Source organism: Psittacula echo (assembly GCF_963264785.1).
Source record: "Psittacula echo genome assembly, chromosome: 14".
In the NCBI taxonomy this organism is placed as follows: Eukaryota; Metazoa; Chordata; class Aves; order Psittaciformes; family Psittacidae; genus Psittacula; species Psittacula echo.
The window spans coordinates 8,629,981-8,649,323 of NC_137750.1; the positions used below are offsets into that span (position 1 = coordinate 8,629,981).

The 19,343-nt window shown below is 37.3% G+C and overlaps 1 protein-coding gene across 1 annotated transcript in view; it reads right to left on the bottom strand.

Moving 5' to 3' along the window:
* Positions 1-19,343, bottom strand: part of TBCD (tubulin folding cofactor D) — a gene marked incomplete at its 5' end in the record, with an annotated part of 121,702 nt that overhangs the window by 89,955 nt on the left and 12,404 nt on the right. Inside the window, 7 exons of the mRNA XM_080629102.1 lie at positions 2,485-2,579; positions 5,386-5,460; positions 6,001-6,061; positions 6,841-6,983; positions 8,121-8,253; positions 10,964-11,009; positions 19,086-19,218. Coding sequence (XP_080485228.1) covers positions 2,485-2,579; positions 5,386-5,460; positions 6,001-6,061; positions 6,841-6,983; positions 8,121-8,253; positions 10,964-11,009; positions 19,086-19,218 — 686 coding nt within the window. The remainder of the gene's footprint in view (positions 1-2,484; positions 2,580-5,385; positions 5,461-6,000; positions 6,062-6,840; positions 6,984-8,120; positions 8,254-10,963; positions 11,010-19,085; positions 19,219-19,343) is intronic.

Consider the following 19,343-nt stretch of genomic DNA (forward strand, 5'->3'; position numbering starts at 1 on the left):
AAGCTTCTACAAAAGTTTAACCCAACCCAGGCTGTTCCACTCTATACACACTCCATGTAAATTTGCACAGTATGAATTATCAGTCTAAGGAAAACAAACCCAGGCTTATTCCCTCAAAACTATGGGTATGTATTTCTTACAATTCATTACTCAGTTAAGAAACTGCCTCACCTGCCAAAACACTACTAGTAGGTATAAACCCATGTCAGGAAGCTGAGTTGTATTCAATGCAGACTTCCCAGAGTATTTGTTTTTCTTAATTTTTTGTGCTATGGTGGTTTGAGCTAACAGCTTAGCCTGAGCACTGTAGGAAGTCTCCCATCAAACAGTAAATTACAGGGGTTAAGGTTCTGAGCTAAGAAACAAGAAAAGAATAACAACATTGATGTTTAATTTCATCTTTCATAGAGGAAAGCTTTTCCTAGAGTATTAAAAGACAAGCATATAAATCTGAGATAACAGAAAAAGTCTGATTACCTCAGATTACAACAGCAAGGCAGTAAGAGTGTGATGTATGAAGCCGTCCATAGTAGGAGATAAAGAAAGGAGAAAGAACTTTTTTCTAGGCCAAAAAAAAATGCCAATTAAAAAAAGGGCCATTAAAGCAAAAGGGAAAAAAAGGAAAAGGAACCATGTCAAGTGTGCACGGCTATTCTGCAGCCCATCTGCCCAGTGATAATAAAGGTTTGACTCTGATGAAGATACATTATTTGTCATTACCGGTTATATTCTTCACTAGCTGCATACCATTTTATGTCCAAGTCTTTCCAAATTCTATCCTCCAAATTCAGACTATCCTCTTTTCCTCATCGTTTGCAGTATCGTACCTTTTTGTGTCTGTATAACTCATTCTTGAGTATCAAAAAACCAAAGGAGTTGCAGCTCAGCCAAGATAAATCTCTGGCAATAATTGTTGGAATTCTTAGCCCAATTTAATTAAGAAACTTGCAGTTCATGTAAAATCATTTTTCTTTAGACCTTTATGCCTACCTCTTTCCCAGAAAGACCTTGCTGCCATGTTGTGTTCCCTCCTTATCTTAGCTTACAATTCTTCCACACCAGTAGTAAATAGAAGGATACTAATACTACACCATTATTAATATATTAATTCATCAATATTGAAGTATCACAGCAGTAATAGAAGGCTACATCTTGCACAGTCTCACTAACTAAAAATTTGCATATAAATCCACATATATTAAAATGACTTTCCAAGGCAGCTATATATTTTCATTGCATCTCTGTAGAAAAAGAAGGGTGTGAAGGATACAACCGTCATTCCCATTCTACAAATACAAAAAATCGACCTTAAAAGTGAAGAGAGATGGCTTCACAGCACAGGTCACTTCACTGGCAGAGCCAGGAGTCGCTCATGTCGTCTGTAGTCCTACACAACATCCAACTTGCACAGAACACCCACTTTAGATTTAAACAATTCTATTACAGGAGGCTATTCCAATTCCCTGATAGAATAGAGGGTTTCTTTTTGACTGTTTCACCTTTATCATACATGGGCAAAAGTAACTGGAAAAGGAAAACAAACTGACAGCTAGCTGTTCAAAAATTATGACATGCAAACCACATACTGTATTGGACATGAACTCGTTCCATGGAGACAGAATAACAAACTGTACTAAATACCGTATTTCACAGTTCCCTCTACAAGTCAGCAGATCTTCAGAATACAAATGATCTGGCAACCTGACTTACCAGGCTGAAACACCAGTTTTTACACATATTTGAAAGCTCGTGTTCAACTTCTGTGGTCAAAGCAGGACTACCAGATGAGATCAGAACCACCTAGCCCAAAATACTGCTGTAAAAGTGCCGAACAGCGGATGTGTACTGCTAAATTACGCTTTTGTCATTTCAACTCTATCAAAAACTGACCAAAATCACTAAACAGAAAACTACTACTTCCACATTAACATCTCTATACTTCAATATATGTTGATAGATACAGAACACACAAAGAAACAACTCCTCTGCCCTGTTATTTCTCTTTCCATCCTGGTATTTCAAAAAACCATTAAAAACTTACGCATTCATGTATAAATTATGCTAAATTGGCCTCTGAAATTTATTCAGAAACACACAGCGTAAGTTACTAACTTTAAAGTGCAAGTTAGTCATCAATTAGTTAATATAGTTTACTTAAATAATGACACTGACACAGTATATAGACATGTGGTATTATTTTTATACAACTGCACAGAGAAATATGGGAGTGAGGAAGAAAGAAGAAAACCCCAAGAAACTAATTTCATTTTGGAAAGAAAAATTTATTAACCATGTAAAGGCACACCCAAGACAATGCTTTTGCAGAAGTACCTTAAATATCCCCATAGGCATATTTCTTTAGTCTAGAATTCAAAACTACAGTCAGTAGTAAATGAGCAAATTCCAGTCTAGTGCCACACATTCAATGTCTAATACTATATTGTTAATTCATGAACTTACTCACATTCAGCAACTACAACTCACCATCTGAAATTCGGGAAGGGAGTAACAATCCTCTTCTGCCTAATTCAGCCAGAGCCAGGCATCCACCGTGCCATGCATTGTCTGTTTCCTGGAAACTAATATTAGAACAAAGACAAGTTTTCGTTAAGAAACCTTTTCAGATTTCATTTTTCATGGTCAATTCCTAACATTTTAAAAGACACATAACCCATATCGGCGTTGTGATATAAATCCTGTTAGACTGCTAAAATATGAGGTTGAACGTACTTTCCTATTTTGTGCAATATAAATACTGCTACAAACATTATCAAATAAGCAAAACCCCCATTTACCAGTAGAAATGGAACGCCAATAGAGAAGAGTACAATACGTGGAAGTCATGCAGAAAAGGAAAAAAATTTCTTGTACTCAGGCAAAACACGCAGATTTACAGAACATTCCCAAAATAACTAATTTAGTGCCAAACACAGTCCTTAACTAACCAAAGAGGTTCAGGTGACAGTTTCCAATAAACACATTGTATGAGCTTATGCAATGAGCAAACTGGTGCTTATCCACCTTTAAAAAACATCAATCAAACCAGAGCACCTCTAGTGAACACGACCAAAAATACCCAAATGGTACATAATTTCTGGTGGACTGTCAGATAAAGGAGTGAAAGGGAAAAGGCTGCACGCTGCATGACTAGACATGCAAAAAGCTCATTTTGTATTAAACTAGGAACAGGAATCAGAGAATAAAATGTTGAACAGACAAACTAGGCCATATCAAAGCTTCAGCTCCACCAGCATCCTGTCTCTGACATGGACCTATAGCAGATGCTTAGCCAAAGATGAAGCACAAAGGATCATTCCCTTATTAGCCTCCTCCTCGCTTTGGACATCTGTATGGAGACTTCCCAAGTCAGAGGTTGCAGCCAGAATGTCATATTTAATAACCTCTGCTGGGTCCCTCTTCCATTGATTCGTATAATCCCTTTTTGAACTCCCTTTACACTCTTGGCTTCCGTAACATCCTGTGGCAATGACTTCCACAGTTTAATTATAATTGCCTGAAAATGTACTTCTTGACGCTTCCCAGTTCTCACCTTACGAGGAAGAGTGAAGATTACAATTACTCACTTTCCCTCTTTGTATCGCATTTATAATTTTATGTATCCCTGTTCTTCTTCTTTCCACTTGGAAGAATCCCCATCAGTTAAATCACTTTTCAGTGATTCGGTTTTGTTACCTTTTCTTCTCCTGTAATACCTAACGTTCCCTTTGCCTTCTTTTTTCTGACAGCTGCTGAGCATTCCACTGACATTTTGACAGAAGTATCAGTGTCTTCAAGATCTCTTTCCTAAGTAGTGATGACCAGTTTACAACTAAGCTGCCTTCTTCCCCAAGTGCATTAGTTTGCACTCATCAGATACTGTATTTCATGTCATTTACTGTCTAGTTACTTAACATAGGCTTATATCATCAGTTGATTTTCTCACACCATTGTTCACGTTTTTTCCAGGATCCTTACAGGTATGTTGGACAGCATAGGAATCATCCAGACCCCTATGGGATTGTTCTGATAGTCCCACTAAATTGTGAAAAATGATAACTCATTTCTTCCTTGTCTGTCTTTTAATCTATCTACATTTAAGAAATCCTTTCTTCTTATCCCAAGAGATACAACAAACTGCCTCTGATGAGCAACTGAATTATTTTGATTTTGGTCTCTAGATATTTAGTGTAAAGAGTACAGAAGACATTCCCTTTGTCCTTGTCTACGTTTGTTCCCAGGTGTTTCTGAAGAAAGCAGGTCACTCAATTACTAGTTGGATTACTCATCCCTAAGACTTGAAAAACAAGCAAAGAAAACACAGTGAGTACAGGTCTTTGAAGCTCCAGGGATAATTGAGATCAGCAGCACCTCTTAAATTAATCACAGTAGCACAGTAGAAGTATCAGCAAGGCAGATACTTTCCTTGTAAGTTTTTAAGACTTTATACCTTTATTTTTTTAATGTGTTTTATGTGTTAAAGCTCAAGTACCCAATGCAGACCTGATGAACAATTTGATAGGAAAAAAAAAAAGCAGCATATAGTACTTGTTTAATACTTTAGTCCTTCACACGCTTTATATGGATGTGGAAACAAGACACTCAACAACAAAGCACATCAAAAGAACATCCTAGCAGCTAAAGGTGAAGCCCTTAGTGACATGGTTTATTGGAGGACTTGGCAGTGCTGGGGTAAAGGTTGAACTTGATAATCTTACAGGTCTTTTCCAACCTAGCTGATTCTATGATTTCAGATGTGATCAAACGAAAGCTTCAGCTAGCCCAAAAACATCTCTGACACACTAAACACCTTAAGTCCAGTATATGAACAAGCATATTGCAACACTCTCTGCAGTAACAAGTTTTTACAGTTTAGCTATGTGCTCTGTGAATAAGCACCATATTTCTTTATTCCAAACCTGCCACCTTATACTGTAGGGCAATCATTTCCATGCCACTCAGGATTTCACAAACCTTCATTATACCCCATTTACCCATCACTTTTCCTACATGTTTTAGCCTCTCCTCACATAAAGATTTTGAATACCATTTCCTCCAGTTCTATTATGTTTCTGAAGATGCATCCAACACTCAAGACATGAGTACAACAGGATTTTTTTAAGCAACAAGTTAATGAGTATTTTTTATTTTCCCAAAGCTCAAATTCAGTCCTTACACATTTCCTTAGAATGGGGTCAAGAGGAAGGATTAGGAATAACTTCCTTATTGAACACCCTCAGCACAACTGTGCCATAAAAAAATTTGAAATCTGGGGAAAAAGCAACAAAATTTAGGCTTTTAGACCTGCCTTTCTAACTGTTGTTCTCTTGTTTCATAAGCAAAGAGTATTTCGTATATATGTAAAGTGTGAAATAAATTTTTTTTTACCTAAAACAGTCCAACAGAGACCCAATCACGTCATCTGCTAATTCTTTGGGAAGTCTTCCAGTTATCCTACCAATTCTACAGAAGAAAGAAGAGGGGAGGGGGGGGAGGAAGAGAGGGAAGCAGTGATTCATTCATTATTACTGCATTTGATATACGAGTCCTATAAAAAATCTAGTTACTGGAAGCTTACAGTAAGGCTGACTGACTTCAAGATGACAATACACTGCCCTAACACCTTTACCCTACAACAACAATCTCAAACTTGAAGCAAAAGCTACACAGCAGCAAACCTAACAGAGAAATACAGTTTTTAAAGTGGAAGAGGGAAAAAAAAACCCTAAACATTTTGAAGAAATGCTATTTTACACCCATCAATTCAAGTCCTACCAGATTGTTTCTTTCCTATTATTTATATTCTATCTGACATTTTCCTGCACAAATTCATACCGGACAAACATACAAACATGGCTTTGTAACATCAGCTGTGCTAAAGCCATTTGAAGTAACTGGGAATATTGACAAGACACAGAAATTATCAATCTTGGATTATACTAGACTGTATTTCTATGTTGTTTACTGTAGATTATTAGTTTAGAATAACCATAAAAAACCTACCCTTTTGCTGCAGACCATCTGACAATAGTGTCTTTGTCTTTCAGTCCAACCAACAATTGCTCTGCAGATAATTTATTTTAAACAAAACAGATTATTCTCATTTAACAACAGAAAGCTTAAAAAAAACTTCCAAAATTCATTTTCCTCTTAACATAAATGCCTCTTAGTTTATATAAAGATACTTCTATATACCTCTCTCCTCTTTTGCACACCAGGATGACTTGAAATCAAAGAAACAATAAAGATGTCAAAATCATTTTCTAAAAAGAGAATTTGGTTTGAAATTTCAGGTACTGTGGAAGATGCAGAATGGAGCTCATGGTGCGTTTTCCAGTGGTTCATTAAGATTATTCAGTTATAAAAGTCTTCTGATGCAATTTTTGTCAATTACAGCACATCCACCACCAAGCTTGCAGAGCACCTGCTGTATGACCACACACTAATAAAAAATGCTGTTCCTTTGTTACTAAGACAGCTTAAAAATGTCAGCCGTAATTCTTCAGCTTTCATTTAACACAACTTTTTGTTTTGTTTTTCACTATGTATTTTAAGTCATCCTTCCATCTGTGAAAGGTTCAAGTTCTCTCTTTCATACTATATTTCAGTAAGCCCATGCCCCAACCCCACAACAAATGCTGCAGTATTGAGTTTCTGTTCGAGATGCTGAAATATGAATCATTTGAAAAAACGTAGTATATTTTAGTCACTTGCATAGACTTAAACTTTACAGTCTTTCTAATTCTTCACTTTAGCACAGATACCCACATAGCCCTAAGGTTGTTTTTCAATACATGTTTAACTTGCAGGCATTAGAATAATTTTTATTCAGTTTTTACACACCTACAACATTTTCAATCTCTCCTGGAATGTCATATTCCTCTTCATCATCAGCTTCATTAGCAGCAACTGCTGTCATTTGACTCTGCACAACTGAACCCTGAGCCTGCAGATTGGCAGCTAGAGATCGACAGCCACGCTGGTATCTGCACAAGGAACAGACACATTAATTGATTTGTCTCATTGAAGTTCCAATTGAAATAGGTGCATCCCGTCACAAAGCCTACTGATCAAGTTGCTACACCTCCCAGTGTACAGTTTTCCAGTTAGTAAGTGGTTGCTTTAAAGTATCCCACTCTCCTCCCCCTCCTGCTGACCCAGTTGTCTCTTTTCCAAGGTAAGAAGAGCTAGACTATTTAAATGTCTCTCCCTTTTCTGTTTCAGCATAACCTATTTCCCACTGCTGACAATAAAGAGAGGCAAAATTCCCATGCCATAAAAACCTCTCCAAAACTTAAAATATTAATAAAATCAACTTATTAAAAATTGGCTTGTAAATGTTAAAGCAAGCTTAGTACTTTCTTGACCAAGCTATACTCGGATATTTAGCCCATGGTGTAGATACATTCTTAGAAGAGATACGCTTTACATATTAAACTGACTTTTGCCATTGGGCACGGTACACTCTCCACCTAAAAGAGACTTTTCTATGCCTAAGGACGTTCTCAAAAGCTGGTAAAAGAAACACAATAAGAATAGTCACCAAGGGAGCCTGCAATTTGAAAATATCAGTGCGAGAAATCTAGAAAAGAGTTTGCCCTCTGGCAATAAGTAAAACCAGACACCAAAACCTGACTAATATGCAAAACCAAAGTGGGATTGCAAGCCACTTTTCCCCTGTGAACCTCTATCGAATCAGGGTAGAACTATGTAATGGAAAAAGTTATGTTCACTCTTACAAAATTGTACTAAATCAACTTCAGTAACAAAGGTCACTTTCTTCCCATCTAAACCAAGTTATGCATTTATATAGGAACAGGCTTCTGCTTGTGTAACGTGCAACATGAGAAGTGAAAAGATTTGGCCTGTCCCAGCATTGGTTTACTACACCAAAATGGAAAAAAATTACAGGAAACTAAATACAGTGAAAGCAGTCTACTTTTTCCAAATAGTGCAAATGAAGAAGGAGCTCGTTCCCAAGTAACACAGCGATTTCTTTCTTTCTCTTTTAGGGGAGGTTATGAGGACAGGACAGTGCCAAATCCATGCATTTAGGTATTCCTTGGCTTTTTGAGTGCTTTCAGTTTTCATTTTTTTTTAAACTGTTTCAGCTCTAAACTAACCTCCATTTTGCTACCTTTGGTTTCACAAACGTCAGTCCAAGTCTCTGAACAAGTTTCATCCCTAGCTTGCGAAGAACCATCTGATTACTTTCTGACAGCTTGCAGTTATCGAGACACTCAAGCACAGTAGCAGCTGTAAAAGAAAATAAACATGCTAGAAAACCTGAAAAATCTCAGTAAGAACGTCAGCTTTGTAAAGTTTTGAAAGTTCCTGAGAATATTTAGATTTCTAAAGGTATTACTAAGATGCAAATGCCTTATTACCTACTTTGTAGTAGCTCTGACACTGGTCAAATAGTGGTAATACTCTTCAGCTACCAAACAGGAAGGATTGCTTTAAGCATTACTTTTGCCTATGAAAATTATAATGAAGCTAGATTCTTAGAGTATTTATGCCTCTACTTCTCACTGGAAGTGACATGTTCCAGCATCTTTCAGGGTTTAAGAATTGCCAGCAGTGTAACAGAACCAGGAGTCAGAAAATCTAATTCACTTACTCTGCAGCCAAGAAAGTCCTCATTTATTCCTATTCCCTTTCCTCATGTATTATTTTCAGGCAGCATCAACTTAACTCCTCTGGCACAGGAATTTTTATGACGATGAATGCCCATAACCATTTAGACATGAGAAATACTGTGTATGTGTAAACAGTCAGCAACAAAACCTTTCATTTGGGCACATCAAAGGTAACGAAATTATTTGTCCAGCAAAGTAAAAAAAAAACAAAACAGAGACGAAAGGAGAATCCTGGATTAATGAATATAAAATTCCAGGATTCAAAATTTTCATACGGAACAGATTTCTGTTACAAGTAAAAGAGTCCTTCTGCATTTTCAACCCAGAACAATTAATGATTGTTTTGAAGGCCGATCATTAGTTAATAGAGACCAACAGCTTGGGCTCTGAAGGACGGTCATTCTTGCTATAAGCACTGCAAATATGGATGCGCACTGGCAAAATACTCTGCAACCTCTTACTCCAGTCTTGGAGCAGAGTTGTCAAAATACTCTGAGATCAAAGACATAACAATTGTTCCGAAGTCTGAGAAAATGTAGGATGTGACTTAAAAATCTCCTCAGATTTTAAAAAGGCTTATAATTTATCCTGACATACTAAAATGCTAATAAAATACACACAGACAAAAAGGTAAAGCCAGTAGCGACGCCTACTTTGATACTTTCCAACCTGGATTTTTATGCAGTTGTAAAAGCTAGAAACTAATAGTTTAGGAGAAAAAAAGTGCAGAAACATCAATATTCACAGACAGAAAAACAATGAGAATAACAAAATAAAAACCTCTTCCAAGTCCTGCCAACTCTTGAATCACTAAAATATCTACAGACCCATGCAAATGACTTAAGGACTACTGCTTATTTTACAATAAAGTTCTATGTTGCAAACGATTTCAAACAGTATCTTCCTTTGTCATTTGTCTGGCTTTTCCTATTTGATCCTCAAAGCTGCTAGAACCTGGTATAATTAAAAATCTTCAATACTTTTTGTCTCTCACATTTTCTTATCCCAAACAGTTTCTGCATGAATATTTGCTTCTTAGTCATGAGCATTCTACTTTTTTCTAGGATACATTTATTCACTGGTATGCCCCTGTTTTTTCTCTCATTACTAGACTTGTAACTATTTAATATTCTATGTGCCGTAGGCCAAAACATCTAATTTTACCAGCCAGTTAGTGCTGTGAGCCAAATATCTTCTTTTCATATTGATTATGGTTATTGTGTTGTATAATTTGCATCTTTTAAATTACATAATTTTGTATTATACCATATTTTATCTAGCATCTTTATTATTCTGCTTATCTGTCAGTCCTATTGCTGTTTAAGCTTCCACAGTGCTGTCTGCTATTTCTATGTGATGACATTCCTCAATATTTTCTGTTTGCTTCTGACCAGCACATATGTCATTTCATTCTGTTTGTCTTACTATCTTATCTCCACGTTTACTCAGATTTCAGACATTTTGTATGGAAGCATCCGCAATCTCTGACATAGTAACTGGGATAAGTGAACTGCTTCCCCCACAAGACCTATGAAGTTTCTTCTCTGAAGTCAAAATTCCACTGAGTGAAATCACAAGCAGCATTATACAGCGAGTTTATATCATTGCTTGATTCCTGTGAATAGCACAAACCCTATTTTCTGCTGTTCTGATAAGTTTCCAAAACTTACAAGCTCTTTTGTAGTCTTCTGTAGTTAGCCATCATCTTTTCCTACCTCTCTTTACTGCTATCAATAAAAAACAAACTAGCATTTTGCAGGCAGCTCTGATCATATTCCAGGACATTAATGTAACTCCAACATGCAGCTACACTGTTCAGAAACTTCTGTGCTCTTCTTCTGGGTCCCTGTCTATTCCTAATTGCATCCATCATAATCTCTTTCTGGAATCACTATGTGATTCTAGCTGGGTCCCATACACAGCTGGTTCTTTAAACCTGGGTTTTCTGAAATCCTGAGCTTACATTGAAACTTAAAGATCTTCTGCAAAATTTCCAGCAGTGCTGTGTATAGAACCAATTTATATTCTAATGAATTTTGAAACGTATTTTCCACCTCTTATAGTTTGTATGTTCTGTGTCCAGCTCTGTATTAGCGCAATTGGTCAATTCCAAATTCGTTGATGAGCTGTTCCAACATAACATTCCGCACTGGCTTCTGCTCCTTCCTCACTGTCATCCTTTTCCCTCCCCCCTCATTTTGCATGCTTCATAACTTCCCTGTTGACCCTGCTCTTTACAGCACCCCTTGCTATCAGTTTAATCTTTCTTTCCTCTTTTTTTTGATTGGAATGGCTTAAAACTAGGAATCAGGATATTACAAACTTACCATATGGTAAACAATCTTCTCTTTTGGCATGTTTAAATAACTGTGCCTGCAATTAAAATAGGGAAAACAAACATGAGAATATAGAGATTCTAGAACACATTACATCAAACATATAGTTCTAAAATACTTTATGCTTTTGAAATAATCAGTACTGGTTACTAATTTAAATGGCATAAAAGGGAAAGAGTCTCAGGGAGCAGTTTTGCTTCTTTGTAAGTCAAGGATACTGCCGCCCAGCCTTCCCCTCCCATCCACACAATCATGTAGGCAAGCCAACTCAGGGAGCTGAGCTGGCCAAAAAAACTCTAAAGAGAGAAAGAAAAAGGGTAAAAAAAATGAGAGAGGGAAAAAAAAAAGGGAAGGAAGCCACTAATTTTCAGCCAGCTCAGCTTTCTGAACCATCCAGCTCAGTGCTTGGTCACACAAGCTCAGTGCAGGTGCAACCACAGCACCTATTATCTCAAGCAGCTCATGTTGCTTTGAACCTCTAAAAAGTGAACCAGAATTTGCAGAACATGAATACAAGCAGAAGAACCAGGGGAACTCTAGGTCCTGTTTCGGACTTCCTGGCACTGAACATCTCCAAACTGAATAAGCCTTGGTGATGATTTATTAGGCAAGCCAGCACACAGAACACATCAAGTTTTTGGTCACCGCAGAAGAGGTGAACACATATAAGTGAGTGTAGTTATTAGCAGCAACCACACAGTGACAAGCAGCACACAGTCCAGACTTAACTGCTGAGTGTTTTATCCTGTTTCCCCAACAGCTTTTGAGAACTCCATGTTAAAATAAACAAACTCAGCTACAGAAATTTCTGACTGCAAGCCTGCTACAAACATACCTCCAACAACCTTGAATTCCTGCACTGAAGGATTTACAGAAGAGCAAAAAAGCTTCTATAATAATTTTATATATAATTGAATACTCCAGAAATATTAAGCCCCAGCACTACAGCGAGACAAATGGACTACTGACACCCGACAAAAACATGTTAAACATTGAAAGTTTCCTCACTTCACTTAGTATGCATCAAAAAACTGTGTTAGGTCACTTCTTTTTCCTTGCGTTGTCATTAACCAAAAGAAAAATTCTCCACAATAAATATGCCTAAGAGTTAAACGAGAACAGACTTACCTTAAAAATATGTACTTTCTCACACATACCAAACACACACATGCCTCCTGTACTGCAGGTGTGGTTAAGAGCAACAAAGGCAATAAAAACACCTTCAGGCTACGTACCCATTCTAGTTTGTTTTGTTACTAAACTGCATTTTGGGATCCTAAATTAGCACTTTTGATCAGCTCTACTGCAACCTATATAGGGAAATTTAATAATATAAACTGAATTTTTTAAGATTTTGAATGGTTTTACAAGTAACTAAGCAATTGTAAGGCATCCATTAACAACCAACATTTACAAAGGAGTAATACTACAGAACTACCCCAGGCCAGAAGAACAGCTATCAGAAACAAATACCAACATGAATGGTATAAATATAGCACGGCTTTTCCCAATATACCATACCAGTATCCAAACAAAAAACTATTTCCAACTAACATACAACAATGTTATTTACAACAATGTTATTACAACAATGTAATTTACAACTAACATGCTTGTGTTAAAAAACCTAAGGAAAAGATGACAGATGCTCTACAAATCTTTGGTATAACTAACAAATGTAGAGAGCCTCTAAGATTTTTCCACCTCTCTGCTAAAACATGCAGAAACTCATTCTTCATCACTTGGTTCCTGTGTTCTGCTTTAAAAACCTATCAGATGGTTTCTTCACAAGGTTAGCAAGTTGGTAGCAGATGCCAGGAGATCCTGCAGCATTTCTGCAGCACCTTATCTTCACAATTATACTCTTATCTGTAGAAAAGTCCAGTTAAGAGCCAAGAGTGCTTTATAAGCACACACAGACTGTCTCCAAATTATTAGGATTATATGCAAGCATATTCAAAACAAAACAGTACAATTCTTGAAGTAGTAATAATGCAGAGAAAGAGCTTTTTAGTGCAGCCTTGTGAATACTCCTGGGCGAATGCATCTGGATGTCTGTGCTAATACTTCATAGAATCATAGAATGGTTCGAGTTGGAAGAGACCTTTAAAGATCACTTAGTTCCAACCCCCTGCCTGATACTGAAGAATTTCTCCTAAAATCTCATCTCAGTCTCCTCGCTGTCCATTTAAAGCTGTTCCCCTTGTCCTATCCCTTGTCCAAAGGCCCTCTCTCCAGGTTTCCTGTAGCACCTTTAGGCACTGGAAGCTGCTCTAAGGTCTCCCCTTAAGAAGCCTTCTCTCCTCCAGGCTGAGCCAGCCCAGCTCTCTCAGCTCGGCTCCAGAGCAGAGCTGCTCCAGCCCTCCTTCACTTCTCAGCACCCTGTCTAGGAGCTTCTTCAGAGGTGGAACAGAATCCTGAAAACATCTACACCCTTTCAGTCTTACATAGTTCCTAAATTCCGGCATCTTCCTATGAGCTTCTCTAGGAATTTTCACATCCTGAAGGCCAACTTTGAATTCAGCTCTTGACTCCTCAGGAAACACAGAACTTGAACACCTCAAGCAAGATGTGGGAAGAAATTAACCTACACACAAGCAGGAAATCAGAAAACTTTTCAAATATTGTACCAGAATTTTTTTAATGTTCTTCTAAAAAAATACCCAAAAAGGAAGAAAACAGCTTCATAAACCTATGCCTCACTTTAGAACAGTGACCTTGACAGATTCCATTTCACAACCATTTCTATTATTTTCTAACAAAAAGGTGAAACATATATTGTTTCCCTACAACAGTTTGACTATAAACCTAAGTAACAATTTATTTTTATACCTAATATTTAAAACAGATCATCTAGTTTCAAGCAAAATCTTGCAAGGATTTCTAATATACTTTCAGATGTTGAAATCATCATAGCAACTCTTCAGATACGGAACACAGCAGGAAATCCAGTGTCTGGGTTTTGTTCTGATTGTAGAAACGTCAAGAAAAGAAGTTTTCATTACTCCTTTATGAGTCCAAGTATGCAAAAGCATTCCCAAGTCCAAATTTCCCAAGCTTTTGAGCTTAGCATATATGTTTTCTAGGGGAAATAAAAGAGCACTTTAACTGATGTTAGCCTTTGGGGAAGGGGAGTATGTACTTTCTTCCAGCATGTGCTACAGCAGGTCAAAGGTACTGTCTCAGAAAAATCCTGCAAACCTAGAGCTTACAAGGGCTATACTGAAAATAAAAGTACATGCTGCAGGAACAGCAAACGTTAACAGAAACACACAGAAAAAAGGAGGGATCAGCATTACAGTATCCAGCTTAAACTTCCTGCCTTGAAGGAAGAAAAACATCCAAGGCACACCATTTCAGAAAATCTGATACAAACAAAGTAATTAATAAGCTTGGTTTGCCACCTGCATAGACATTTCAGTGTCAGCAACTGACAATACTCAAAGTAAGGAGCCTGTCTATTGGAGTATCCAGGCAATCAAAGTTACGCCATGGCCTCTTCACTTTAATGAGCACATACAGCATACACCAACTTACCCAACCTGTTAAACTGTTGAAAAGTATGTGACTCCCTCTCTTATAAATAATTAAGCCACCTACAAATTAGAGAAAATCAGTGGTGTGCAAGCAATGACGACTGTCAAGTCTGGTTTTGCTTTAGAAATAGCATGGTGCAAGGAAAACAAAGCCTAGTTTCTTAGTAATCCAGGAGAAACACACCACACCTTCCAATTGTCTGCATAACCCACTTCAGGCCCGACCTCCATGAGCTATATCAATTGGGATCATCTCCCGGACATGTTCCCCAAGCTATACAAATCACCATTAAGGGTGGCCTGACTGTTTGGTAGCAAGTATATCTTCCTGCCAAGCAGGAGACACAACTCTGCATCTACCCTCTGGTCGTAACCAGCCGAGTCAAGGACTGGGAGGATAATTTCAGCCTCTATGGGAAGAGAAGAAAATGATCTTTCATTACTCTGGAGCACCCCCTAGTAGTCACACAACATTCAGGTCCAGGGAAAGCTATCAGCCATCCCTGCCTTCAGGCCAGATGTGGGGAGGTAAACAAGGTGAGGGAGGCCATGCTGTCAGAATAATAAATTCACTTGAAAGTAGAGAATATTTCATGCATTATATGTGCAGCTAATGGCAAAATAGATTAGTTCAAGCCCTTGTTCTTACTGTCTTCATCACAGTAAAACATTACTCCTTCTGTAAGTCACATGTGTTTGTCAGGGCATCAACATGGTGCTTAAGCTGACAAACTTCAACACAGAACCCAGTTAAATGGGTGGCAAAAGGAGCTGAGTTTCATTTATTTATTTATTTAAGGTAAATAACTTTAGTTATTTACCAGTTGAGAGCCTGAAAAGTTTAGACTAACATGCAGAGAGCTAACAGAATCCTTCCTTTCTACCCTAACAAGACTAAAACCACAGATTTTAAATACTTAGAAGTAAAAAAAAAGAAGAAACAGCTAAAGACAGCAATAGAGTCTAACAGGAAAAGAAACAGCCTTATGATAACAGAACTCCTAAGCCTTGAACTAACTACAGTACTTCTGGTGAAAAGCAATAAAGAAATATCAGACAAAGCCCCATTAGGTCATTCAGAGAGGAGATGCAGTGCTTCCAGAAAGGGGTCAGAGCCCTGGGTATTAGCAGGCACAAGAATTTTCCTCTTCTCCTTATATCACCATTGCTTGTTGTAAACCTTTATCACCAACACACTAAGCAACAACACCTTCTGAAAAAAAACAACGCCAACAGACAATCCTAACATCGCTAATTCTTTGAGAATGCCAAAAATATAGAGACTTGGGAAACATTCTATTTAGAAATAGTCTATTTTTGTGCCTCTGGGTCCGAAAGAATAGAGTTAGAGAGTTCTTTCTTCCCTGAAGCAAAATTTACATAAGCATGTAGCTATTGCTAAATAACTTTTGCATTAGAGACAGCTCAGGGAAATGCCCTGTTCTTAAGACTCTCGAGTTTCATCAGATCACTGTGTAGGGCGTTTTATTTTTTTTAATTATTACTCACACTTGTATACTGAATCACTTATAAAACAAATAAGGTTTAATAAGTTTCAATGCCCAAGGCTACCTCAACATGATGACATCTCTGTCACGCAAGAACTGGGAGTGCTGCACCCTGCAGCAATAACTAAAAAGCTGTTTGATATAATGGTAGGTTTAAAAGCAAACCTCCAGACCAAGAGAATTTAAAATGCAGATTCTTGAAACAGGTTAGAAGTTTCCTTCAAGTAAACAAATGTTATTAAAAAATAAAAACTGAGTCACATTAATCCAACATTTAGAATCCCTCCAATACACAAATCCAACATCAATAATCCTTCAAATGCACCATGTCTAAACACAAAAGTGAATTTAATTCAATACCAAACTGAATTCAATACTACAATAGTTTCAACTAAAGAGAGCAGTTTTAAAACCTTAAATCTGAAATGTTATAAGCAAAGACTCATGTTTGTACACACCTGCTGTGAAATGATAGATTACTGACGACAGGTGGAAAGAAAAAAAAAGGAAAAAGCATTGGTGGAATTAAAATATGTAATGCAGGCTGCATGTTCCAACAGGAACCCTGAAACAGTAGTACTTGTTCTACACATAATGCTGAGTTAGATTAAACAGTAGCATACCTAATCGCCAAGACTTAAGGCCACAAAGAGGCAGATCAAAGTGCAGCAACGTCGAACTACTCACTGCGTACCTAACTTGCAGTTTCAGTTCATTGAAATGCAAGAGTTTCATGCCTTTTTAAAACAGTTCTGCCATGCCAATCTCTCTACAAGTTGTTTCCTACATGCAAGTCATAAGCAGCATAATACCATAATCCAACTGAAATCCACCCAGTCAGGGGCAGCCCTAAATTGATCTGATGGACAGAAAGACTTGTCCCCACCCTGGTGGGTTACATTCCCGAAACCTGTCATCCCGAAACCTGCCTTGCTGTACTGACCAGAAACTGAAAAGTGGTCTTTTTTCCTCCTGCTTGTTCAGAAAGAAATGCCCAGGGAACTACAGTTTGACTCTCAAAGTAATAAATTGCTGGAGGAATCAAAAGGGCAAAGAATTTTGAAGCTTGTTGACACAGGTTTTAGCTGTCCCTCACGAGGATGTGTTCTGCTTCACACACTTGGCAATTACTTACTATGTTTCTGTACAGAGTGTTAGAATCTTGTCTGTTTAAGAGAAAAGGTTCACTTGTTTTAAAAACTCCTTTTATTTTCAGCTATTTTTAACAATACATTATCTTTACAAGTATGTTACAAAGTTCTTAATATTAAACTCTTGAAATATTTCCTACTCCACTTAAGCACATCTCCATACACACATACCTGCACACATATTCTGAGAACCTTTATTCCCTAATGATCTAATTCATGCTTACATTATAGTAACTAAAATTAAAAATGGAAGACTGAATGCAAGAAAGGTTTTAGAAGTTCAGTCTGCTCATAGCTACCAACTGGAACAGGAGTTAGGAGCTGTAGGACACAAATAAAAGTGGCCTAAAACGCTTTCTCCTATCCCAGAGAGCAGGAAAAACTAATGTAAATGAAAGAAGGCTCCTGCTTCCAGGTATATTGTATCACATTCCAGTTTCGATTCTACTTGTTAAGTATTCACCTGTTTCGCTTAGTATGCACTAATGAACAGGTGGATAGAGCCAAAGCCAAACTCAAAGGAATTATGACAAAACACTAATGTATTATACATCCTGCAGGTCTCATCATGCATCTAGAATGGCAAACAGTCAGTCTCCCTTTCCAGATCTGACAATAAAATGATGAAACATCATTCTGTCTTTTGAAACATACTGCAATGCATACAAATAATGCTTCCTCCTGCTTAAGCAGCACGTCCTAAGTTATTCTAAATATAGATCGTTTCTTGTATCTTCTGATTTGGAAGAGTTGCTAGGGAGGAAACAAAAAAAAAAACCAGCCAAAAAAACACACAGCAGACACTTGTTCCAGAACTTTGATGTTTAGTAACATACTGTGTTCAAGTCCTCATAGCTATTAGCTAAGAAGAGCTACAAATTTATGCAAATGATAGAAACTTGTACAAACACCAGCAAATCCTTAAACCTGTGCAAAGACTGGTCAAGAGCAAGTCATCACCTCCACTCTGGACAACCACAAAAATGAGAAGTAACAACTCCAGCTGCACAAACTGCCCCATTCTACCCAAGTATATTCAGACATCAAAATCAAACAGATACCAAAACTGTTATTCAAGTGTTTCAAAATGCACACCAACACTTCTACGGGTGTAAAACTACAAGAAAGCTTTTATAAAAAGATATTCTTTGAATGTACAGGAGGAGTGCTATCATATAGTAGTGGTTGAGGTATTACAGACTTTTTCCCATGCACAGTATATAAATTTTAAAACCCAAACTAAGAATTCAGCACTTTTGAGTCTTAAACTATTGTTACTTAACAAGGCAAGGGGCATTAAACAAAAAACCTGTTCAGATTAGCAAGCAAACCCATCAGAAACAGTGCATTTTCTCAGACTGTTGAAAGACACTAACAAGTTCAGTATGTCTTAGCAAAACTATCGAGAACAAGACTTGAGTTGAAGAATGGACACAACTTTCTAGAGTCACTTGCATTTCAGTTACTAGTTCTGAAGTCTAGGAGAGACCACCGCTATACCAGAAGCCCAACCTCTGCATTTCATACAGTTCCAATTTTTCCATTTATTTCAAAGGTTTTTTTCAAAGAAAAAACAAAACAAGCAAACCAACCAACCAACCCCAACCCAAACTGAATTCTGAAGTGATTACTGATATATGATCAGATATTTAAAAGCATTTTTGAGAGTTATTTATCAGTATCTATACTGGCAACCTCACTTTCATTTGGTGATGACAAGAATACTTCAAGAAAATATACATATATGGGAAGTTACAACTTGCAAACTGTTGTGGAGGAAATTCTAGCAGTACATAATCTTATCCTGTTCTAATAAATACACAAACTCTCTGTGCATTTACTATTAAAGGTTTACAATGGCAGTATCATATAACCATAAATAAAACCATCTATCTTTAAAAAGAAGAAAAGTAATTACCAGGGCCTGGAGCATGCCATTCATAACAACAGTCCCCTCCATGGACTGAAAGGAGGATTTAGATATCATGGAGAGTGTCCAGTCCAGGAAGTCTGCCATTCTTTTCTGCTTGACATCAGGGCGAACAATAAATCTGTCACAGTAAAAAAACAAACACTGCAGTTACTAACTTTATGACTTTCAGTGAAAAATACTTTTTCCTGCTATACAAAGTGGTTGCAGTTCCTAAATAAAACTCTCCAATGGATATTTTGCTAA